The sequence below is a fragment of the Dipteris shenzhenensis genome, chromosome 16 (assembly GCF_047967505.1).
Source record: "Dipteris shenzhenensis isolate YYH24624 ecotype China chromosome 16, Dip_SZ_1.0, whole genome shotgun sequence".
NCBI classification, from domain to species: domain Eukaryota; kingdom Viridiplantae; phylum Streptophyta; class Polypodiopsida; order Gleicheniales; family Dipteridaceae; genus Dipteris; species Dipteris shenzhenensis.
Window position 1 is genome coordinate 7462162 of NC_141611.1, and position 19009 is coordinate 7481170.

The 19009-nt window shown below is 40.2% G+C and overlaps 1 protein-coding gene across 1 annotated transcript; it reads left to right on the forward strand.

Annotated features, from left to right (window-relative positions):
- Nucleotides 1-16688: 16688 nt before the first annotated feature.
- Nucleotides 16689-18662, forward strand: LOC147892486 (plant-specific TFIIB-related protein PTF2-like). Its single transcript, XM_087387302.1, has one exon. The coding sequence runs from the start codon at nt 16775-16777 to the stop codon at nt 18551-18553; it is 1779 nt and encodes a 592-aa protein (XP_087243428.1). The 5' UTR covers nt 16689-16774; the 3' UTR covers nt 18554-18662.
- Nucleotides 18663-19009: the final 347 nt, after the last annotated feature.

Sequence of the window (19009 nt, forward strand, 5' to 3'; positions counted from 1 at the left end):
AGTAACAACACTGTTCTTAACAGCAAGTGAAGAAGCTTCGGAGAATTTATAGCTCCAGCTTTATATCCTCAAAGGCTAGCTTAGGTGTAGGCAAAGCAAAGGCCTCCATTGCTTATTGCCCATAAGCCTGAATTGGGGGCCGAAACATTACCACAATGTGATATACAAAATGAAAAATTCTTAACAGCAAATGGAGAAGCTTTGAAAGGTTAACTACTCTAGTTCACTACCCTCGAAGTCTATCTAAGGCGCTGAGAGAGTGAAGGCTTCATTTGCATATTGCCCATTAAGCCTTCAACTTGCCGCTGAAAACATTCCCATGATGCAATAAAGTCGATTCAAAAAACTAGCACTAAGAGGGAAGTTGAAGTTTGGGTTAATGCCTAGCGGAGAGTGGATTAGGAATCACTACCTCTCGATCAAGTCACTAGCTCCCCATTTCTTTCTGTAGGAACATGATGAGATGTATAAGCTAACACAAGGAGGAGCAATGCTTCACTCATGGTGTAGTCTAGAAACTCAAAGTTGCATAACTTGGGGAACAATGCTAGATGGAATGGACCTATATTAATAAACAAGCAAGAGTGAACCTGTAGTTGCCAACAACGTTTAGACCAAGCGGTTTAAACGTATGGGTGGGTATGTGCCGGTCCTGAGTTCAAGCCCTAGGTGTTAGTCACCCCGTATGGAGCGCACATAGTAATTCTGTTTGATTACTAATGTTGAGCCTTCAAATATGTTCATAGATTAGTGCATGGCACTCTAACAAACCCAGTGCATAGGTCCCGAAGCACGAATTGTACTCTTGCTGCTTAATTTATTTCTAACGATCTAACAACCATTCACAGCTCCAATCAATTGGATCTGATCCCTTATTTTGTAACCAAAATCCCCCTGACGGTTGCAAGTGGCAGAGAGGCAGAAGGTGACGCTGGGCAGGTAGCCAGGTCAGAGGGAGAAGGCGGAGCAGAGAGGGAGCGAACCAACCTTTTATAGACGGTGAGGCGAGAAGGTGGAGACTTCCTAATATTGGAACGCTTACCCTCCCCCTCGACTTTTACTAATCCAAGAATAAAAGTAATCGTCGGGGCCTATTTATTTGCGCATAATTAAAGATTCATTTTCACAAGTCAACCTAAGGCTTGACCCGTGAACCCACGCCCCCCGCCATCTTTCTCCATCAAGAGGAGAGATTGCTTATCGATAGAGTAGACACCACTACCTTATCATCAAATAGGTAGCCCAACATTTAAGAACACATTAAAATAAAGAATCCAAATATACAATACCATCAACAATTGAATCTTCTTATCTCGCAAAAAACAATTGAATCATTATGCTATTTGCAAGGGTAAAATTCAGAGAGAGAAAATAGTCCTCCATAGTGGATGATTCCTGAATTGGTGTTGAAGTAGTTGGAGTAGTAGTGTTCTCAATACTCCATCAACTCAGTAGAAGAGTGGTTTACCAAAGTTGTTGCCACTATGTATGTGTCAATCAAGATACAATAATCGCAAGCACCCAGTGTTAATATAAGCAAATGGTAGGCAGAGTTGCCCTTCCTCTCTTGCAATCACAGATGACACGATTGAAACTTCCATGTTTGGACTGGCTGATCACCAATGTGTAGTTCCACCTATGGACTCCCTCAGAGCCATCTCTTAGTGCCCATTGAGAATCGACTCAGAGGGATGTTGTGTTGCATAAGTGGTGGGCTCAATAGGAGGATCTTGTTTGCCATTTGCAACGGGATGGGTATCCCCACAACTAGCTCATCAAGTATAAATATGTTGTGAGTCTCGCACACTATAGCAGCTAGATAGGGTTGTTAAGCTAGCTCTCTGATGTGACAAAAGGCAGAGTGAACACTAGCCTACTTCTTCAAGCTTGGGGGGGTCAAAAGTGGGCAAATGCTCTTAGGAGTGTATATGCTTTAGGCATCCATGCCATAGGATTTTCATCACTGATTAGGCAACAACATCATGTCATAATTCTAGCCCTCATTCAAGGAGGATGAGAGGAAAAAGAATGAGCAACAAAGAGCAATATCCTGATTTGTGAAGAAGCACCAAGTAGTGCACGTAGAAAAATTGCTCAGCTCAAGAAGAAAGAAGAGGAGGAAGAATAGAAAAGAAGAAGAAGAAGATTTAATTGTTCACTTATTAATAGTTTCCCCCTACCATAGCCAATGAAGAAGAAGCAAAGCAGCAGGCTCAACCATTTCTTTTTTACTATAGTGGATGATAATGGGCTTGAAGAGTTTGTAATTAGAACAGCCTCCACTTTCTTGTTCGAAATGATGTAGTTGTCCTGTAGAGAAATCAACTCAATTTTCCTGCCTAAGGTAGTGGTTGCATTGCGATAACACATTCCACTACATGGTTGATTCATAGTGGAAGGCATGCTTAATTCATACTTGAAGATCAAGTTATAGTACTCTAGACTTGTCACAGCTCTCAATTAAGATAAAAGCTCTCAAGTTCATGCACATTGCCAAATTCAACTCGATTCTCAATGTCTAGTGAAGCACTACAAACTTTTTGCTAGTCATTTCTTACAACAATTGCTTCTTATAACCTAGAGTCAGATAAGAGACATGTATATCATCTTGGTGATGGATTATTGTAGTAATGCCTAGATATCGATGCAAAAGTTGGAAGAAGCATTGAGATTGGAAGGAGCAGGGGCGAACGATGGCTCATAGATATGAACTCCAAGTGCAACTCAATTCTCAACATCCACTAGAGCATTGCAAATTTTGTTTTGATAATCCATGATTACAACAACGATTGAGACAGCCAAAGATTCATTTACATGAAGAGAGGAGGAGCAATGATGAATCAACTCAACTCAAAAAGCTTCAACCCATGCCTCTGAGCCTAGAGAGTAGAGCCAGCCACAAGAATTTGTCACCATGGTTACATGTTGAGTGTATGAACTAACTTTGCTTCTTGCACCTTTGTAAGTCCCTTGGCCTTTCAAGATTAGCTTCCAAGGCCAAAGATATTATTTTCATCTACAATCACCATAGTAAAATGTCTTTGTATCTCGTTGTGTTTGCTGAGTTCACACAACCCGCTTTGATCTGATTTACAAGATCTTTTCAAGATCAATAGGAGGTGGCTTGGGTTGGGAATCTAATCATTATCATCCTTCATTTTGCACCAACATCACCATGGATTCTCATCCAAAATGGGCAACTTTGAGAAGTATGATCAAAATGGTAGTCGTCGATGATGGAGCAACAAAACCATGGCGTGTTTCAAACAGTAGAGAAGCTTTCAAGAGACCATGCTCCATCCCTCACAACGTCATGTCAAGTGCAGTCCCCTTATCCCTCCTCGTTCCCATGTCCAATCCAAAGAGTTGTAGCATGCTATATGATGCTGCAAGTGAGAATAAAAAATCAAGCACAATCTTTGACATGAATTGCCGACCAGCATGTGTTGGTAATGGATTATTACAACAACAATCCCTACAGCCACATATTTATTTACACGAAGAGAGGAGGGGCAATGGTGAATCAACTCAACTGAGGAAGCTTTAAGCCCATGCCTCCAAGATTTAGGCCTATAAAAAAATTGAAATGGAAGCTTCAAGCCCATGCCTCAGATACAAAGTCTGCCACATGGAGGGGGTGAGAGTAAAGGAAGGTCTTGTGCTCTCTATGTGTCACCTTTGCTCCTCTACCAACAACTCACAACTTTTCCTTAAGAAATAGAATAGATGAATAGAAGCAGCACACATACATATTAAATAGATCACATAGTGAAGACATGCATTTTTCATATAGATTTTAATCGATGGCCTTTTAGTGGAAAGGCATTAAATTTTTAAAATTGAGAGAGGACATGATCGATGGGGTGGGGGGTTGGCGGGGGGGACATGCTGGGTGAAGATGGGGCCATGGCATTCAGGGAAGCATACATTCTATCTCCTGCAACAAAAGACATGCTTCTTTCTCTTGGCTACCAAAAGATACCTCTTTATATAAATAGTTGTAGCCCCTTAGATCTAGATGCTGCATTGCCCTAAGAACCTTTATCGTCATTCTATCTTTACTACCTTATTGAACTTCTAATGGCTATCATTTGTCCAAAGATCTCTCTTGTGAAATCTTCATGCAATGCCCATTAGAGCACCAACCCACCAACAAAACCCCCTTAGTGGAACTCATTTTCTATGCAGATATGAAGAAGTTCCATCCCTTCAACCCTTAGAATATTAATGAATTTTCTTGGGTTAGTACCTCGACATCATAGAATATTGTGGGTTCAATAAATAATTCCTTCCTTCTAGGATGATTTCCTCCATATATTAACTTGGCTCACTTCTCCTAAGCTAGTGCTATATATCTTATGAGTTTCAACTTGGCCACCTACATAGGGGCAACAACGTGTTTGATCATAATAACCCATCTACAATGGCATCTTTGTAAAGAACATATTTCATCCTTTACTTTTCATTTACGAGCCATGGTCTATTCTTGCCTAAAATAAATTCGCCACCACCCGAGCTTTGGCTCTCCCCACAAATTCATCATAAATTCTCTCTTTTACATAGAGTCTAGATCGTGCAACACAAAGTTGAAGAGTGATCAATTTATTGTTAAATCGGAGCATTGAACCTCCTCAAAAGAGGCATCCCAAAGATGGCTTATCTTGTGTAAAAGGTTTCCTACCAGAATAGTTACTAAATATCTTCATTGAAGTGTTCTTCTTTTATGATTCAATAGGGGGCTCTGAATATGGCCACCTCCGAGATTTGGAGAGAGATGTAGTGATATAGGGGAGCACACCCCTACACGTTGATCGAGCTATCAAAAAGGATCAAGGAGATATTCATGCAAGGAGAAATGGAGCACTGGTTCAAGGCTAGTTGGGTAGATTGCACCAATGTAAGATGCGAGGATGTCATCCTAGGAGTTGTCAAGTTGAGCTTCAAAATTTGAGTAGGAAGAGGATTGGGACTTCGTGAGAGGAGAAGGCAAGGAGATCACGAGAGTTGGCATCATGCTGAGCTCTGTGCCGTTAGAGGCTATGGTGATTGTGGGGTTGCTTCCCATCATGAAAATGTAAGTTTTTAGTGCATCCCCTCCTTAAAGCCAATCAAGGTCATTGGGAGAAGATGGTTGTCTGCGATGAGCTCTGCTTTGCTCTCTATTGTGTTTGTGAGGATCTTCCTACTCCTTCTGTCTCCTTCACCTCCAAGCCTTTTGTGACTCTCTCCTCTCACACAACATGATTTTCCCCTCCACTCGCCGCTCTCTATCCAATATCCTTGAGGCTTCTCTCTGGCCTACAAAAGAGACATCATAGATTGCAAAAATAACTGGAGATGAAAAGGGCGAATGAATGGAATCTATTAGCGATACAAATTGTTGAATGCTCTATGCCAATAGATCTTGCCTACATATACACTGAAGATGATGGTGGTGGGAATCTCATTCGGGATTTTGGAAGGGCAAGATGCACTCATAACACGAAGTCTAGAGGCAAAAAATTCAAATTCAAACTGTGCTTCAATCGACATGCCCTCCTCTAGCCACGTGGAGACCTCTTTGGCTACAACATGGACTCCCTCTGAATGACACATGGCATCCTCTTGTGCCTCCCTCCCTCCTTAATATATAGTAAGAAGAAGATGAGTTACATGACCCATCTATGATAGGTTAGAGACCCACTCCACTGGGTCTCGAGGTGTGGGATCTTCAAATTTCTTTGATTTCATGAAATAAAACTTCAAGTTTCAAGACCCTCTCCATTGTAGACATCACTTCACTTAGCTCTATGCTCAATTTACTCACCCCCTTACCCCAACACACATACATGCTCTCTCTCTCTCTCATATGCAAACAAATTCTCTTCTATGATATATTCCCCTCACACACACTGACACATGGACTCATGTGCGCATGTATACATACACACATAACCACTCAAACTTAGGAGACATGCATACATAAACACTCAAATTTAGGCTCACTTTCCCCTTTGGCTACCTCTTGGTATCTCTTCCCTAATAAACAATTGTTCGGGCTTAGAGGAACACAATGCCACATCAATTCGACAAACTGTCATCAATTCCATTCAATCCCTTCTTTATTGCCTTACCATTTCAATAGCACATTAGTAACACCCTAAGAATATAAATCTAACAAAGGCACTCGCACACACCTCAATAAGTATTAGATTAAAGGTCCATCAACAACCACCTAACATTCTTTTAGACTCCGAGAGTACTACTCCAAGGCTTCTTTTACTAAACCATGGATTAGTAAATGTAAAAATTTTTAAATCTAAGATTATATATCCACTTTAAGTAGATTAAACAATCATTAATATGACTTCTAGCCCAACCAATAATCTCATAAGAGATTACCACATGACCACATCAAAATTAACAAATAAAGCAAAGCTTAAATGGCTAACAACAACAAACATTAAACTTATTAATTAGAAATATTATGAACTCTCATCATGAAAAGTAAGTAGTCTAAGCTAATTCCTATTACCAAATTGAAATGAAAACCTACTTACCTCGACACATAAATTAAGACCACATAATAGTACTCACAAGTCATCATCCTCTATCAGGAACTTATAGGCTAACTTTTGAAAGGGGAACCCTAATACACACACACACACATAGCAAAGAAACAACCACACACATGCTGAGATATGGTGCTATTTGCACATGAATTAGAGGCAAAGGTATGGTAAAGGAGTGTATTAAAGTAGCCACCCTAGGAGGTGGACTACATGATGTGGAGATGTGGATCGAGGATATCCACAAGGAGAGATGTGGATCAAAGGATCCCACAAGTGTTGACTATTCCAAGGGCACTCTCTATATAAGAGGCCTATCACTCAAGATTCTGTTTATGAGTCCAAGCTAATCTATCTTGGAACCTAATTGACTTGACTTGAGGTGCTTGTCATGAGCACTCTCTTCATCATGTTCCACATAGGTTCCATCCACCTTAGAGCACTCCATAGATCCTGAAGCACGCATGTTTTGTCAACACACACACACATATACACTCCACGCACACATCTTTTAATATTATATGCCACCATATGAATCCATATTAACAAAATCTACAAAGAAAATGTCACCCAAAAAGTCCACATAGAAAATTTCATTCTTTGATTTTGTGTCATTTTAATCATTTGATTCTTCTTGTTAAGAATCTACGTGTTGCTTATGTTTACATGTGTATGTAGTGTCCTTCCATGTCCTTGTTGAAGATAGAAGAATGAAGACATATATCCCTACCATTGACAAGGGGTAGACATAGTACTGGTGATGGGCCTACCATAGGCTTAAGTTAGCCATATATGTTGGATATAAGGCCACACATTAGTCATGTTAAGGTACTGATTGAGTACTGAGTTCAATTTGTACTATGCCGAATATATTGGCTACAATAGTACATTGCATTTACATTTCATGCAATATCAAACGGCTTCATGTTCAAATAGATAAAACCTCCACATTATTATCATTCTAGCAAACATTAAATGTTAACACTAGATTGTACTTGATTGCACAAGTCTTCTTTTGGTGCTTAATTTTATGGATTTAGCCATATCTTTAAATTTAAAATTTAATATGCTAGCAAAATTTTCCAAATATATTTATTTATTATATAAAACTTTGGCAAATTTTCATGGACGTTATTTATAATTTTATAATTTTAAAGGCTAAACCTGTCTCTTTTTTTAATTTTAGTTTCAAATTGTGGCGAATATATTGAGATATTATTTTTATAAAAGCATATAAACTTTCACAACCCATATAAAACTTTCGCTTATCAACGAAACTAATGCAAAAAAATCATCCCTGACTTTGGTCTTCATTGTTGTATGCACAAGTGACACATGTGGATGGCTTGTGCTTTGCATTGTGGAGTAGCTTGAAGTGGAGGCTCTATCGGCATTCCGTCAAGATCCCCATGACACGTGTCACCGTCGAGACTACACATTTTAGCTTTGATAGTAGTGGAGTTGTAGGAGAGGAAAGAGTGAAGAAGTGTGAGTTTGGATGGAAAAGTGAGGAAAACTATTATTTTTTGTGGGAAAGTCGTTTTGATCATTTGAAGGTTGTTTTTTGTGTCTTTTAGTGTTTTAAGTTGGTAAGAAGATAGTTGGAAAAGACTCCCGGGCTGGCCGGGAGAAGCGGAGACGTTTCCTTCGTGATTGGGATACACAGGGCCTCTTCTTCGAGCATACTTCGCAGGGCCTTCAATGGCGCTACTCACCACCTCTCTGGCTGTTCATTCACACTCGCCTAATCCCTCCGTGAGAGAGAGCTTTACATTTTTGTTTTCTTTTAGGGCTGCGTCCGATTTGTGAATGCAGCCCCGTCAGTTGCAAAGCTGACCTCATGTATCTTGTTTTCGAAGTAATATAATCAGCACTGTTTTTTCGGCAAAAAAAAAAAGAAGATAGTTGGAAAAATTGCTTAGGAGTGTATGATGTCAAAACTCACAAAAAAAAACCAAGAATAAGGAATCAAGTTGAAAATTGAAGTGGTTTTGAGTGTTGACAGTCACATCTTCAAGAAATCTCTCATTTTGCATTCAAATGTTGTTTTTCTTTCTTTCTTTTTGCATTGGGTAGGTAGATTAGGTAGTTTAGCATCCCCCCATCACAAAAAAACATGAACAGAAACTTCTAAATCATCAAGAATATCAAAAACTAGTTTGAAAAACTGCTTGTTCCTATCCCCACGGGTCGTTGTCATCGCTATCCCATTGGTCAAATTTATGTTGACTCGTCACCTTAGTGCTATCCCGCCAGTCAAACTTGCATTGACCCATCACCTTAGTGCTATCCCGTCAGTTGAACTTGCATTGAATCATTGCCTTAGCCCTATCCCCACGACCTGATACATGCTAGTACCTAACCCACCACCCTAATTAAATACTGTTAGTCAGCTATCCTATTGGTCAAACTTGCATTGACCCCTCACCTTAGCTCTATCCCATCGATCAAACTTATGTTAACACATCGACTTAGCCCTATTCCCATGACCTGACACATGTCAGTACGTAACCCATCACCATAATTAATTATTGTTAGTTAGCCATCTCATCGGTCAAACATGCGTTGACCTAGTGTTGGGAATCAAACTCTCGGTTATTGTTCCTGTTGTGTGACTAGGTGAATAAGGTGAGTCACATTGACTCAACCATAGTTAGTTCTTATCTACTATGTATGGGTGTGACCTTAGTAGTATTCAATTGTATTGTGTGGGGTGAATATGAGCTGATTGTGGAGGAGACTGTTGCTCTCTCCTAGTTGCTTCCTATATCTCTCTTCTTGTGTTTTTCTAATATGGTATCAGAGCTACCATTCCTTGCCTTCTGGTTGGACCCTGCTTGTGGAAGCTTACGGGAGTGCTTCTTCTACTTTGAAGCTTTGAAGCGATGAGAAGAGATCTCGTTTTTTGGACTGAAGTAGCAATCTCCAGCTTCTGTTTGGCTTGGGAGCTGTCCAATTGATGTCTTCTTGCTAAGGGGAGATCGCTATTACCCATAGGTTGCTCGTGGGAGATGTATGTTGACAGAACACAACTCGTTTTTACTGTTTGGGTGTGATAGAATGGAGTTGATCTCTTTTTTTGGACAACTACGACTTGGTTTGAGCCAAGCAAGAGGTATATATAGCAGTAAGAAGCAAAAACGTCTCTCCAAACCTCATCATTCAGCTCTCTGGAGGTTGTTTGTGAAACGTCTCTCCAAACCTCATCGCCCAGCTCTCTGGAGGTTGTTAGTGGCTGGAAAAAACTTCCTACATCTCCTATCAAGTCCCGGGGGATTCACTCTTCATTAAAAGGGGACATCACCTGCATGCATGAACTTCAAGAAAACCCCCTATTTAAGATCCATGTAGGATGATAAAACACCCCTATTTAAGCTTATAAGATACCACCAAAATTCTATTATGTCCCCCCCTTTCCTTAAATCTACGTTCTTTCTCAAGAATTTAGATTACACAATAAGAAATTTTAGACTACTTTCCTTGTCACTATTTAAAACCATACACAAAACCAAACTTGTTCGGACTAGTTACCCAAGGTAGCCTATACTATGTCCCCCCCTCTTAAATATGGCATGGCCCCCCTAACTTAAATTCAATATTGGGAAAAAATAAAAAGGGCCCCCACCCCTAATGTATAAGCTTATTCCTCATTTCAGAAAACCCCCCTATTGTACACTCACATGATATCATAAGTTCCCCCATGTGAATCCCCCGGGTATCAAGTGAGGAGAACCTTTAGCTTGTAGATCTCGTTTTTTTACTCTTGGACAGCTTTTGGAGACTTAAAAAGTGATATACGACTTGCTTTCTTCCTTTTCCAGCACCCCAAAGGTTTACTATATCCTCATACATCATTTTTGTGGAGTCTTAGTCTCTCTGTGAGCTACTAGGACTCCCGTGTTCCTCCAAACACAAAAAGTGCAGCTGCTGTTTTTCTATTCAACAGTGATCAAATTGTCATTTTCCAGACTGTTTATTTCTCAAACTGTGTGGATTTGGATGCTGGTCTGAACTAAGAAGTTGGAGGCAAGTATACAAGCTCCGACTTTGCTTTTGGAAGCAAGTTCATTTGGATTTACTGTTTATGAGCTTGGGAAAATCAGAAAAAGTCACAGTTTACAACTTACTGTCAAATTGTCAAATGCAGTTGCAGGCATGATATTGCAATGTTCATGGATATATGTGATGGTATTTGGATGCCTAGTGGTTGGATGTTAATGTCAAGTAGCTTGACAAATGCTATGCCTTGTCAGTGATAGTAGCAAAGTGGCATTTTGAGTTTAGTTGATCTGTTGAACTAGTAACTGAAGTTTTCGGACTGCTGTCAAAAGTGTGCAGGTGCCTGTTTTCAGCAGCAGATATCAGAAAATCCTTAAGGAATTTGGATCTACACTGAACTGGAAGTTTGTAGAGCCATGCACTGGCTACATTTTTTCTTTCGATAGTATTTGCATCCAAGCTAAGGTGTGAAAGATATTGATAGTCCAAAATAGTAAAAAGTTGCAGGAATCTATTTTTTTGTAATTATGGCAAATGCAAGTGGGTTTGATAATATCATTCAGATTGTTGGTGAGAAATTAGATTACCATAACTATTCCATTTGGAAATTTAGAATGGATAACTTTTTGATTGGAAAAGGCTATTGGGATTTGGTTATAGGTGATGAGAAAGAGCCTGATTTGCCAAAAAGAAATGCCACTGTAGAACAAGTTAACAATCATAAAGCTTGGCTAGAAAGAGCACGGAGGTACTTCACTAGTTTTCAATATCTATTTCAAATGCCATGGTTATGTAAATTCTGAACTGCAAGTCTCCCAAGAATGCATGGGATATCTTGACAAGATATTATGGCACAACTACAAGTTCCAGGAAAATTCAGCTGAAGCAAAAGTTCAACAATATGTCAAGGCAGGGTTTGCCACTCTTGCTTGACTCTGCCTTGTCTTTCTTCTTTTTTCCTTTCCTTTTTCCTAGTCCTCTTCTTGCTTGATTTCCAAAGGTGTGTGTCCTTCTCGTTCGATCCATAATTTCATCTCATTAATTGAATCTTCTAAAATTTCTCAATCAGACTTGTCATAATCTGAGAGAGCAGCCAACGCCATCTTGTGTGCTAGGGATGAGAAATGCTTTAGGCAGAGTTCCCGTTTCAATAGGGGGTCTAAAAATATCTCTATATTGGAGATATAGTTGTTCTAAATACGTTTTCAAATCATCTTCGGTTGGATCCATTGGAACCTATGAAAATACATCGTAATGTTAAAAAACGCATTGAAAAACGAAGGGGATGGAAAGGGAGTGAGGGAAAGAGAGAAGGCACCTTGAGAACCTTCTACGGTAGGCACTTGATCACACCCGAGTGAGATGGATTGGATTAGACAAACTGGATTCCTCTTCTTCCTCTCTCTCTCTCTCTCTCTCTCTCTCTCTCTCTCTCTCTCTCTTTCTTTGGTTCTCACTCTACCTCTTTTTCTCTACTTCACGAACCACATTCCTACACTTATCCTCTCTCTCTCTCTCTCTCTCTCTCTCTCTCTCTCTCTCTCTCTCTCAATTTCTCTACATAAAAAATTGGGAGGTATATCTTGGAAAAACGAGTGATAGAGCTAAAGGAAAGTAATCCACAACATAAAGTATACAAAAAGTGAAATAAATAATTGACCAAAAGTGATCCAAGGACAAGACCACCTCGAAAAGGGTGCTTCTTTTACTTTACGTCATTGTATGTTCCCTCACTTTCTATCACTCTTGAAGGAGGGGCGGCTCACTATGCATCCCTCACTATCACTCCCTCACTTTCCTTCTCTCACTTTCCTTCCAAGACAATGGCCAGTTACTACATGACTTCATTTACTGAAGTCAAATTCTGTCTTAGATCCCTTTTGTATGGACCCATGAGTGGAAAATCATTCGAGGAGGATACGTTACGCACATGGCTGCTTGATTTGAACTCAGTAGAAGAGGGGAATATCTCTAGCTTTCTTTTTCGCTTCTTTTAATCATGTACTTCTTATGCTAACAAGCTAAATTTTCGTACAGGATATGGTGGCAGCTAGAAGTTGTATTGAACGAAACAGTGAAGATGAGGAAAGCCAGGAGCGATAAGAGGAATTGTTTAGATTAAGCTCCATGCTTAAAATAAAAGAGAGTGGTGCCTCGATTTATTAAGGCATAGGGATGAATGTCACCATGACACATGGACAAGATAAAAGTAAAGATAGATGATTTGAGAAGCTGAAGGGGCAAAAGTCCATTCAAATGTGAATTGAACATGTAAGGGAAAAGCAAACATTTTTTAATACAAAGGGAGAATACTTTCTTGGAACCTCCTTTGAGACAAAGAAATTTAATAAGTGTTGCAATATTAAGGTTGATGCAATCAAATTCTGAAAATGCCAATGTTAACATTGGTCTCACATCAAAATTAGCTCTTACAACAAAGTTTGCAAATCAACAATTATCATTACTAGCCTATGGAAGGCAATCATACTTTCATGCATGGTTAAAGTCAAGTACACGAAGGCTATCATAGCATCCAAATGAAAAAGAGACACCACATATGCATTCCCCTCGAATACAATAAAAGCCTGAACTATTGACTGTAATACTTCCTAATGGCCTACTCTCCATAAGCAAAGTGTGTGCAGCCACCAAACTCCGAGCATACAAGTCCATGAATGCACAATCAAGAGCTAGCGAATTGTCAACATGGAAGCCACGAACTTGCACAACAAACTGGGAACCCTCTCTAAGTAATATTCGAGCCTTCAACGAAGATACACGTGCAATGGATTGGGGAGCATTGCAAAAGAAGCAAAAAGGCTTTGTGGGATTGCTATTGACTTTGCTAGATCTGCAAGCATTACACAAGCATTCAATGAGCTGAGAATTGAGGCTGTGAACTGCAAGACACCAGAAACCTATCCTCAAAAGATCACTCGTTAGCACGAACTTGCTAAAGTTTAAAAACAGACACAATAGAGAGCATCACATTTTGTATGTATCCTAATTTTGACACTTGTTGCACAAATGCATCCTACAGAGTGTCATGTAAAAAACCTTCTAGAATGTTGGCCAAGATAGTGAAGGCAAACACATCAAACATGTTTTTGGCATGCATAAAAGGTTCATCCTTCAAAAAATGCATAACAATAGCATACTCTTGCACCAATCTGCTAAGTATGTTTTTCCTCTCCCCTACATAAGATAGCTACATACAACAAAGTCTAATGAGCTTAAGAAGGACAAAAAAGGAAAAGATTAAAACCTATTGTGGCATGGTCTCACCATAGTGCAGTCTTAATTCTTGGGCCCATCTGCAAAAATTATATGGTCAGATGCAGGTCCATCCATGTCCACTTTAATTATACCAAAAGCAAGTGTCTCCATTACAGTTGTAATAGAGGTTTTGCCAGCTTGCATTTGAACACTAACCCATGGCACATAGGAGCCTATAGTAGTGTCAGGAACACATGACCTAATCAAATGGTACAAACTTAATCACACTTGGGGTTGCATCTAGATGAAGTGAGACAGAACATGTCCCACTTTCCCCAACTATTTTCTTTGCTAATGTGGGACCTTCTATCCTGTAAAAACCACCAGCATGCAAAATGTCCTTTAAATGAAGGACAAATGTGTGCAAAATAGTGATTGTCACTACCTTGCAGCAATTTTGGGATATGAGGGTTCCTTTTCTTTAAATCTCCCATACTTGGCCAAATACTCGCCTTCGAATACAAAGCAATAAGGAACAAAATCCACCAAATCTTTAGTAGGTATTATTGGCAAGGATTTTGAGTTGTAAGGCTTAGGATCCGCGGGGACTAGAGCTCTTGAGGAGCCTCCACTTGATTCCAAGGTTTCCTCTCGTTTATTTCTAGCTAAGCAGATGGTGCTAAAGAGTGGCTTTATTCCATTTGTTCTTTTTTAATTGCAATGTTTGTGCTTGCTGGCATGCACATTCATACGATAATGAGAAGATTGAAGTAACTACAATGTGAGTGGAATGTGCTTTATGCAATTGCAAAGTCAAGAAAGACAATGAAAAATGGAGGATAATTATAATGCAATAAAAATTTGTTTGCATTTAAGATCTTACTTGTAGTGCAAAATGTTTAAAGAAGAGAAATCACCCACTTTGATTTTCAATTCCTTTTCTTTGAAATATAGTATGTGAAGCCTTTTAAAGAAATACTTCTTTCTGAAGAATCTATTTACAACTATGTAGTGTATAAAATTTTATTAAGTTTCTTTTTTAATCCTACCTCTATGAAGCAAAAATAATTTTTGAAGGTCATAATTGTTGACTGTGTTTTCCAGTAGCAATCATTCAAACTCCACTATCCTCAAAACACAAATCATCATAGTGCTAACAAAATTTTATTGAAGCTTAAACCTCTAAAATAACAACAATGATGAGTTTTTTGTTTGCAAGGCCAAGACAAGCATAGAATAACATATGCTCCACCAAACACCTCTCAAATACATGCAATTGTATGAAAGCATGCCATCATCATAACAAGTCTATTAAACACTATTTTCGGGGGTCACTCGAGTTGCGGCTCTCGGGCACACATATAAGCAAAACAATTATTGTGCTTCTAAGTTCTAACTTTTATATGTGGTGAATCATCACTATGCAAGATTTGTAGAGCTGCAAAAAACATGCAAGCACATCTTTAAACAAATCCACAAGCTTATGCTAGGCAAAACTATGGAACAACAAATAGGAAGTGAAGAAGCATCTATCTTCAGTGTATCCCTTCTTGGCAACACCTTGGAAAGCTTTTCTTGAAGGATATCCTCGCCATTTTCTTGATAGGTGATTTTTAAAGCAAATTTGTGTCTTTGCTTGCCTTTGGTAGCGTTGTCACAACAATAGGGATTCCTATGGACATTGGAGGACTTGAGCTGCTCTTCACCAAGGTTTTTCCAAAAGACCGAATGTACTTGCAACATGCACTTGGAATCAAACCATGGTACCGAAACCTATTCACAAATCCATGGATCAATCATTGAATTAAAAGAAAAGGTGTTTATGTAGCCTATTCGATCCAAGCCTTTATAGGACAAGCTAGAAACAAGGGTGACACTATAGGTGGCCGATGACATGCAGCTACAAGAATAAAAAATATATCTTAATGCTAAAGAAAGGCAAGCTCTTCAACTTGCAATGGATCAATCGAGAAGAACCAAGTCAACAAACTAGGTATCAACGTGACAAGTGAAGTGCAAGAGTTAGAGGCATTTAGAACCAATCCATGACAGCAAGATGCCAAAATTCATATATATATTTTTTGAGAAATTAGAGGTGGGGTGAGAGAGGTAACTAGTATTGTGAAAATATATTTTCGAACAAAAGCAAAGAAAGAGGAAGTAAAGAAATGGGAAGTAAAGAAGTCGAAACAAATGCCAAAAAACAAGAAATCAACAAACTTTCCCAAATCCAATGCTCTTAGTGTCCATTGAATTGGCATAAGGTTGTGCCAAGAATGATGAAGAATCTAAGACATAAGCCGGATAATAGCAGATGCCTCACGCTACACCATGCTCGCTTATATAGGTTTCCCAGATAAACAAGATCTTGATCTAAGAAATAGCAACTACTCAAGGATAAGCGACTACTCTAACAACAAATCATTAGAAGATTTGATTAGCTGAACACTCAATTAGAATTTGGCGTGCTTAAGTTTGCTTATGACCATGCACCAAAACTTCAGTTGCAAATACTTCGGTTTCGGAGCAACTGATAGCGAGTGAGAAAGGATGACAACCAAGGCTATTACAATTTGTGCAAATCTAGTTTGGCCTGTTAATTGAGACTTAAACGTTGAAGCTGAATGACAACTCTCTTTCTCTCTCTCTCTCTCTTTCTCTCTCTCTCTCTCTCTCTCACACACACACACACACACACACAGCGTTTGCACAATGCTTTGCAAGCGGTTGAATCGTAGCAATGGTTCTATGCACAGGCTTCCATCATAGGTCATCCATTCATCTTAAAACATGTGATCATTTGACTTTGTAGTTTTCAAAGGTCATCGAGTCATCTTGACCAGTATATGTTTCAAACTTCAGACGACATTTCCCGCCAAAATTTGGAGTAAGGGAAGCTGTGCCCTAAAATATACTTGAGGAAGATCGTTCTGTTTTTGGTGGCTATGGAGACATGGAGCTTTGAATCTGCTCTTCTGTGCAGTCGTTTCTGTGCTTGAGAATAGAGATTGATGGAGAGGGAGATCTGCGAGGGTTGTGGAGCCGATTGCGTCTCTTTTGATCCCATCGCCGGCATCTTCGCTTGTGAATCTTGTGGCCTTGTCCGCGAAGAAACTCGTTTCCAAAACCCTGAGTTCAATACCGACGGCGATCGTGTTGGCAACTTCGTTGGAGGGCGCGGCACAGGTACCTCCACTCTTAGCTCCTTTGGTCGCCCTGGATGGGCTGTCTCTCACGGATTAGGATGCCAAACCAATCGAAAGAGGAAATATAGCACTAGCAAGCTAGATGATTTGGCATCCCTTTTGCGCCTCCCCAAGGACAAAGCGGATGATGTTAGGCACCTGCTCAAGGTTGTCACAGAAGACCAATGGGGCACTGGTCGCTGGATGGATATTTTGGTAGCTTCATGCATTTATATTGTAGCTAGACAAAACCACTTGCCGCTTTCCGCCGCAGAGATTGGGGAAGCTGTGGATTGTGATGTCAAGGAGCTTTTTCGCATGTATTACCAAGTGCTTCATGTTACGGATATCCAAACTCCAGAGATTGATCCGGTTGTTTACCTTGATAGGATCTTGTCGAATTTTCCTCCTTTCATGAAATTGGAGAAAGATTTGATTCGGAGGTTATCGAAACAAGGTCATCTCCTTCTCCATTGTAGCACGGAGTGGTTCTTATCTACCGGTCGCCATCCTCTTGCTATCGTGGCTGCGGTGGTGGTGATCGTGGCCAAAGCAAATGAGGTTCATGTAGAGGTCAATGAGGTTTCCAGAGACCTGCATGTTGATCCAAAAACTGCCAGAGTACGTTTGAAGGAATTCCAGCAGTCGTTGGTTGGCGTGGGGCAAAGCCTGCCTTGGGGAAATGACATCACGTTGAGGACAGTAAACAGGCATTTGCCGTTTCTTCTACAGTACTTAGAGGCCAAAATGCAGATGAAGTCTCATAAAAATGCCTCGTCAAATCTAAACATATCTATGGAGGCAGGGAAAGAGGTTTCTCCGAACTTATCACATGAGAGTGCAGCTGTCAGTCACCTTGATAAATCGTTATGTACTAAATACAGAAAGCGAATTAAGAGCAGCTTACATAGTCATCCTTATACTGTGCTAGGGGACACGGATTTTTCTTCCGCTAAGGAGGCGACCAGGTGTCTTAAAGGGAAAAAGCTGGATGCCAGTGCATGTGAGCAGAATGGATCTCCTTCTACACAAGAGGAGGGGGTAGCATATCCCTGCAGCAGTGCACCAGCTGTAAATTGTGATGAGCATTCTAAGGTGCAGGAAGCATCTACTTTGCAAAGGGAACAGCCTGGGTGGGAGCCTTTACCTCCATCCTTTGTGGCAAATAAAGTTGCGCGCGCTGCACGCCTTTTAAAAATTGAGGCAGCAAAGAAGCGCATTGCGGCAGTGACGCAAGATATGGCAAATCAGTTAAAAAGGGAAAGTGTTTTAGCATCATCAGAGTCCCATCAAGGGTCTTGGAATGAAAAGCAGAAGTCAACAGTTTCAGCACCATTACATGTAAATTTGCACATTGCATCGAAGGGGCTTGGTGCAGAGGATCTTCTGATAGAGTATCTTTTGCTCCGTGGGGCCAATGAAGATTTGATTCAGGATGGCCATTATAATCTTCTGCTTTCCTCTTCACCTGTCCAACCTGAAGATGGGCCAGTGCTGGACGAGGATTTGCTGCAGTGTTTGAGGAGTACAAGTGAGGTAGAGTTCTTGCTATCCTTGAGCCAGGGGGAGCCTGTGCATCCTTGGTTAATGCCTGATGAAGGATAGATGAGCTCTGCCTTCCTCAACTATGCAATAATCAGTAAATTCTTATCCAGCACTTTCTCACGAGTGTAAAGATCTTTTCTTTCTTTTGCAACTCAAACAGCGGCCTATGTTTTTTATCTGAGTTATAACATGATTTTTCTTGCATTCTTGAAATTACTCAGATGTTCTTAGTGTGACACTCACTTGGCTATGGCTGTTGGTTGATAGAATCAATAATTTCTACAGAAGCATGATTGCATTGAAACAGATGCCCCGAACTGCGGAGAAAACCTCTGCTGTATATAGGCAAAACTGCTTTGAACTGAGATGCAACAAATGGGAGAAGGGGGGGCCTTTATATAGGCAGCCACCCCCTCCCTTGTTGGCTGGTCTACTAGGCCGACCAGCAGGCCTGAGGTGGGCCAACCACCACCTCCTAGGGCCGACCCCCCTACAGCCCAGGGGCTGGCACACATA

Bases quoted from the DNA above. Each gene is read 5' to 3' on its own strand.
- LOC147892486 (XM_087387302.1), top strand. From the start codon at position 16,775: ATGGAGAGGGAGATCTGCGAGGGTTGTGGAGCCGATTGCGTCTCTTTT.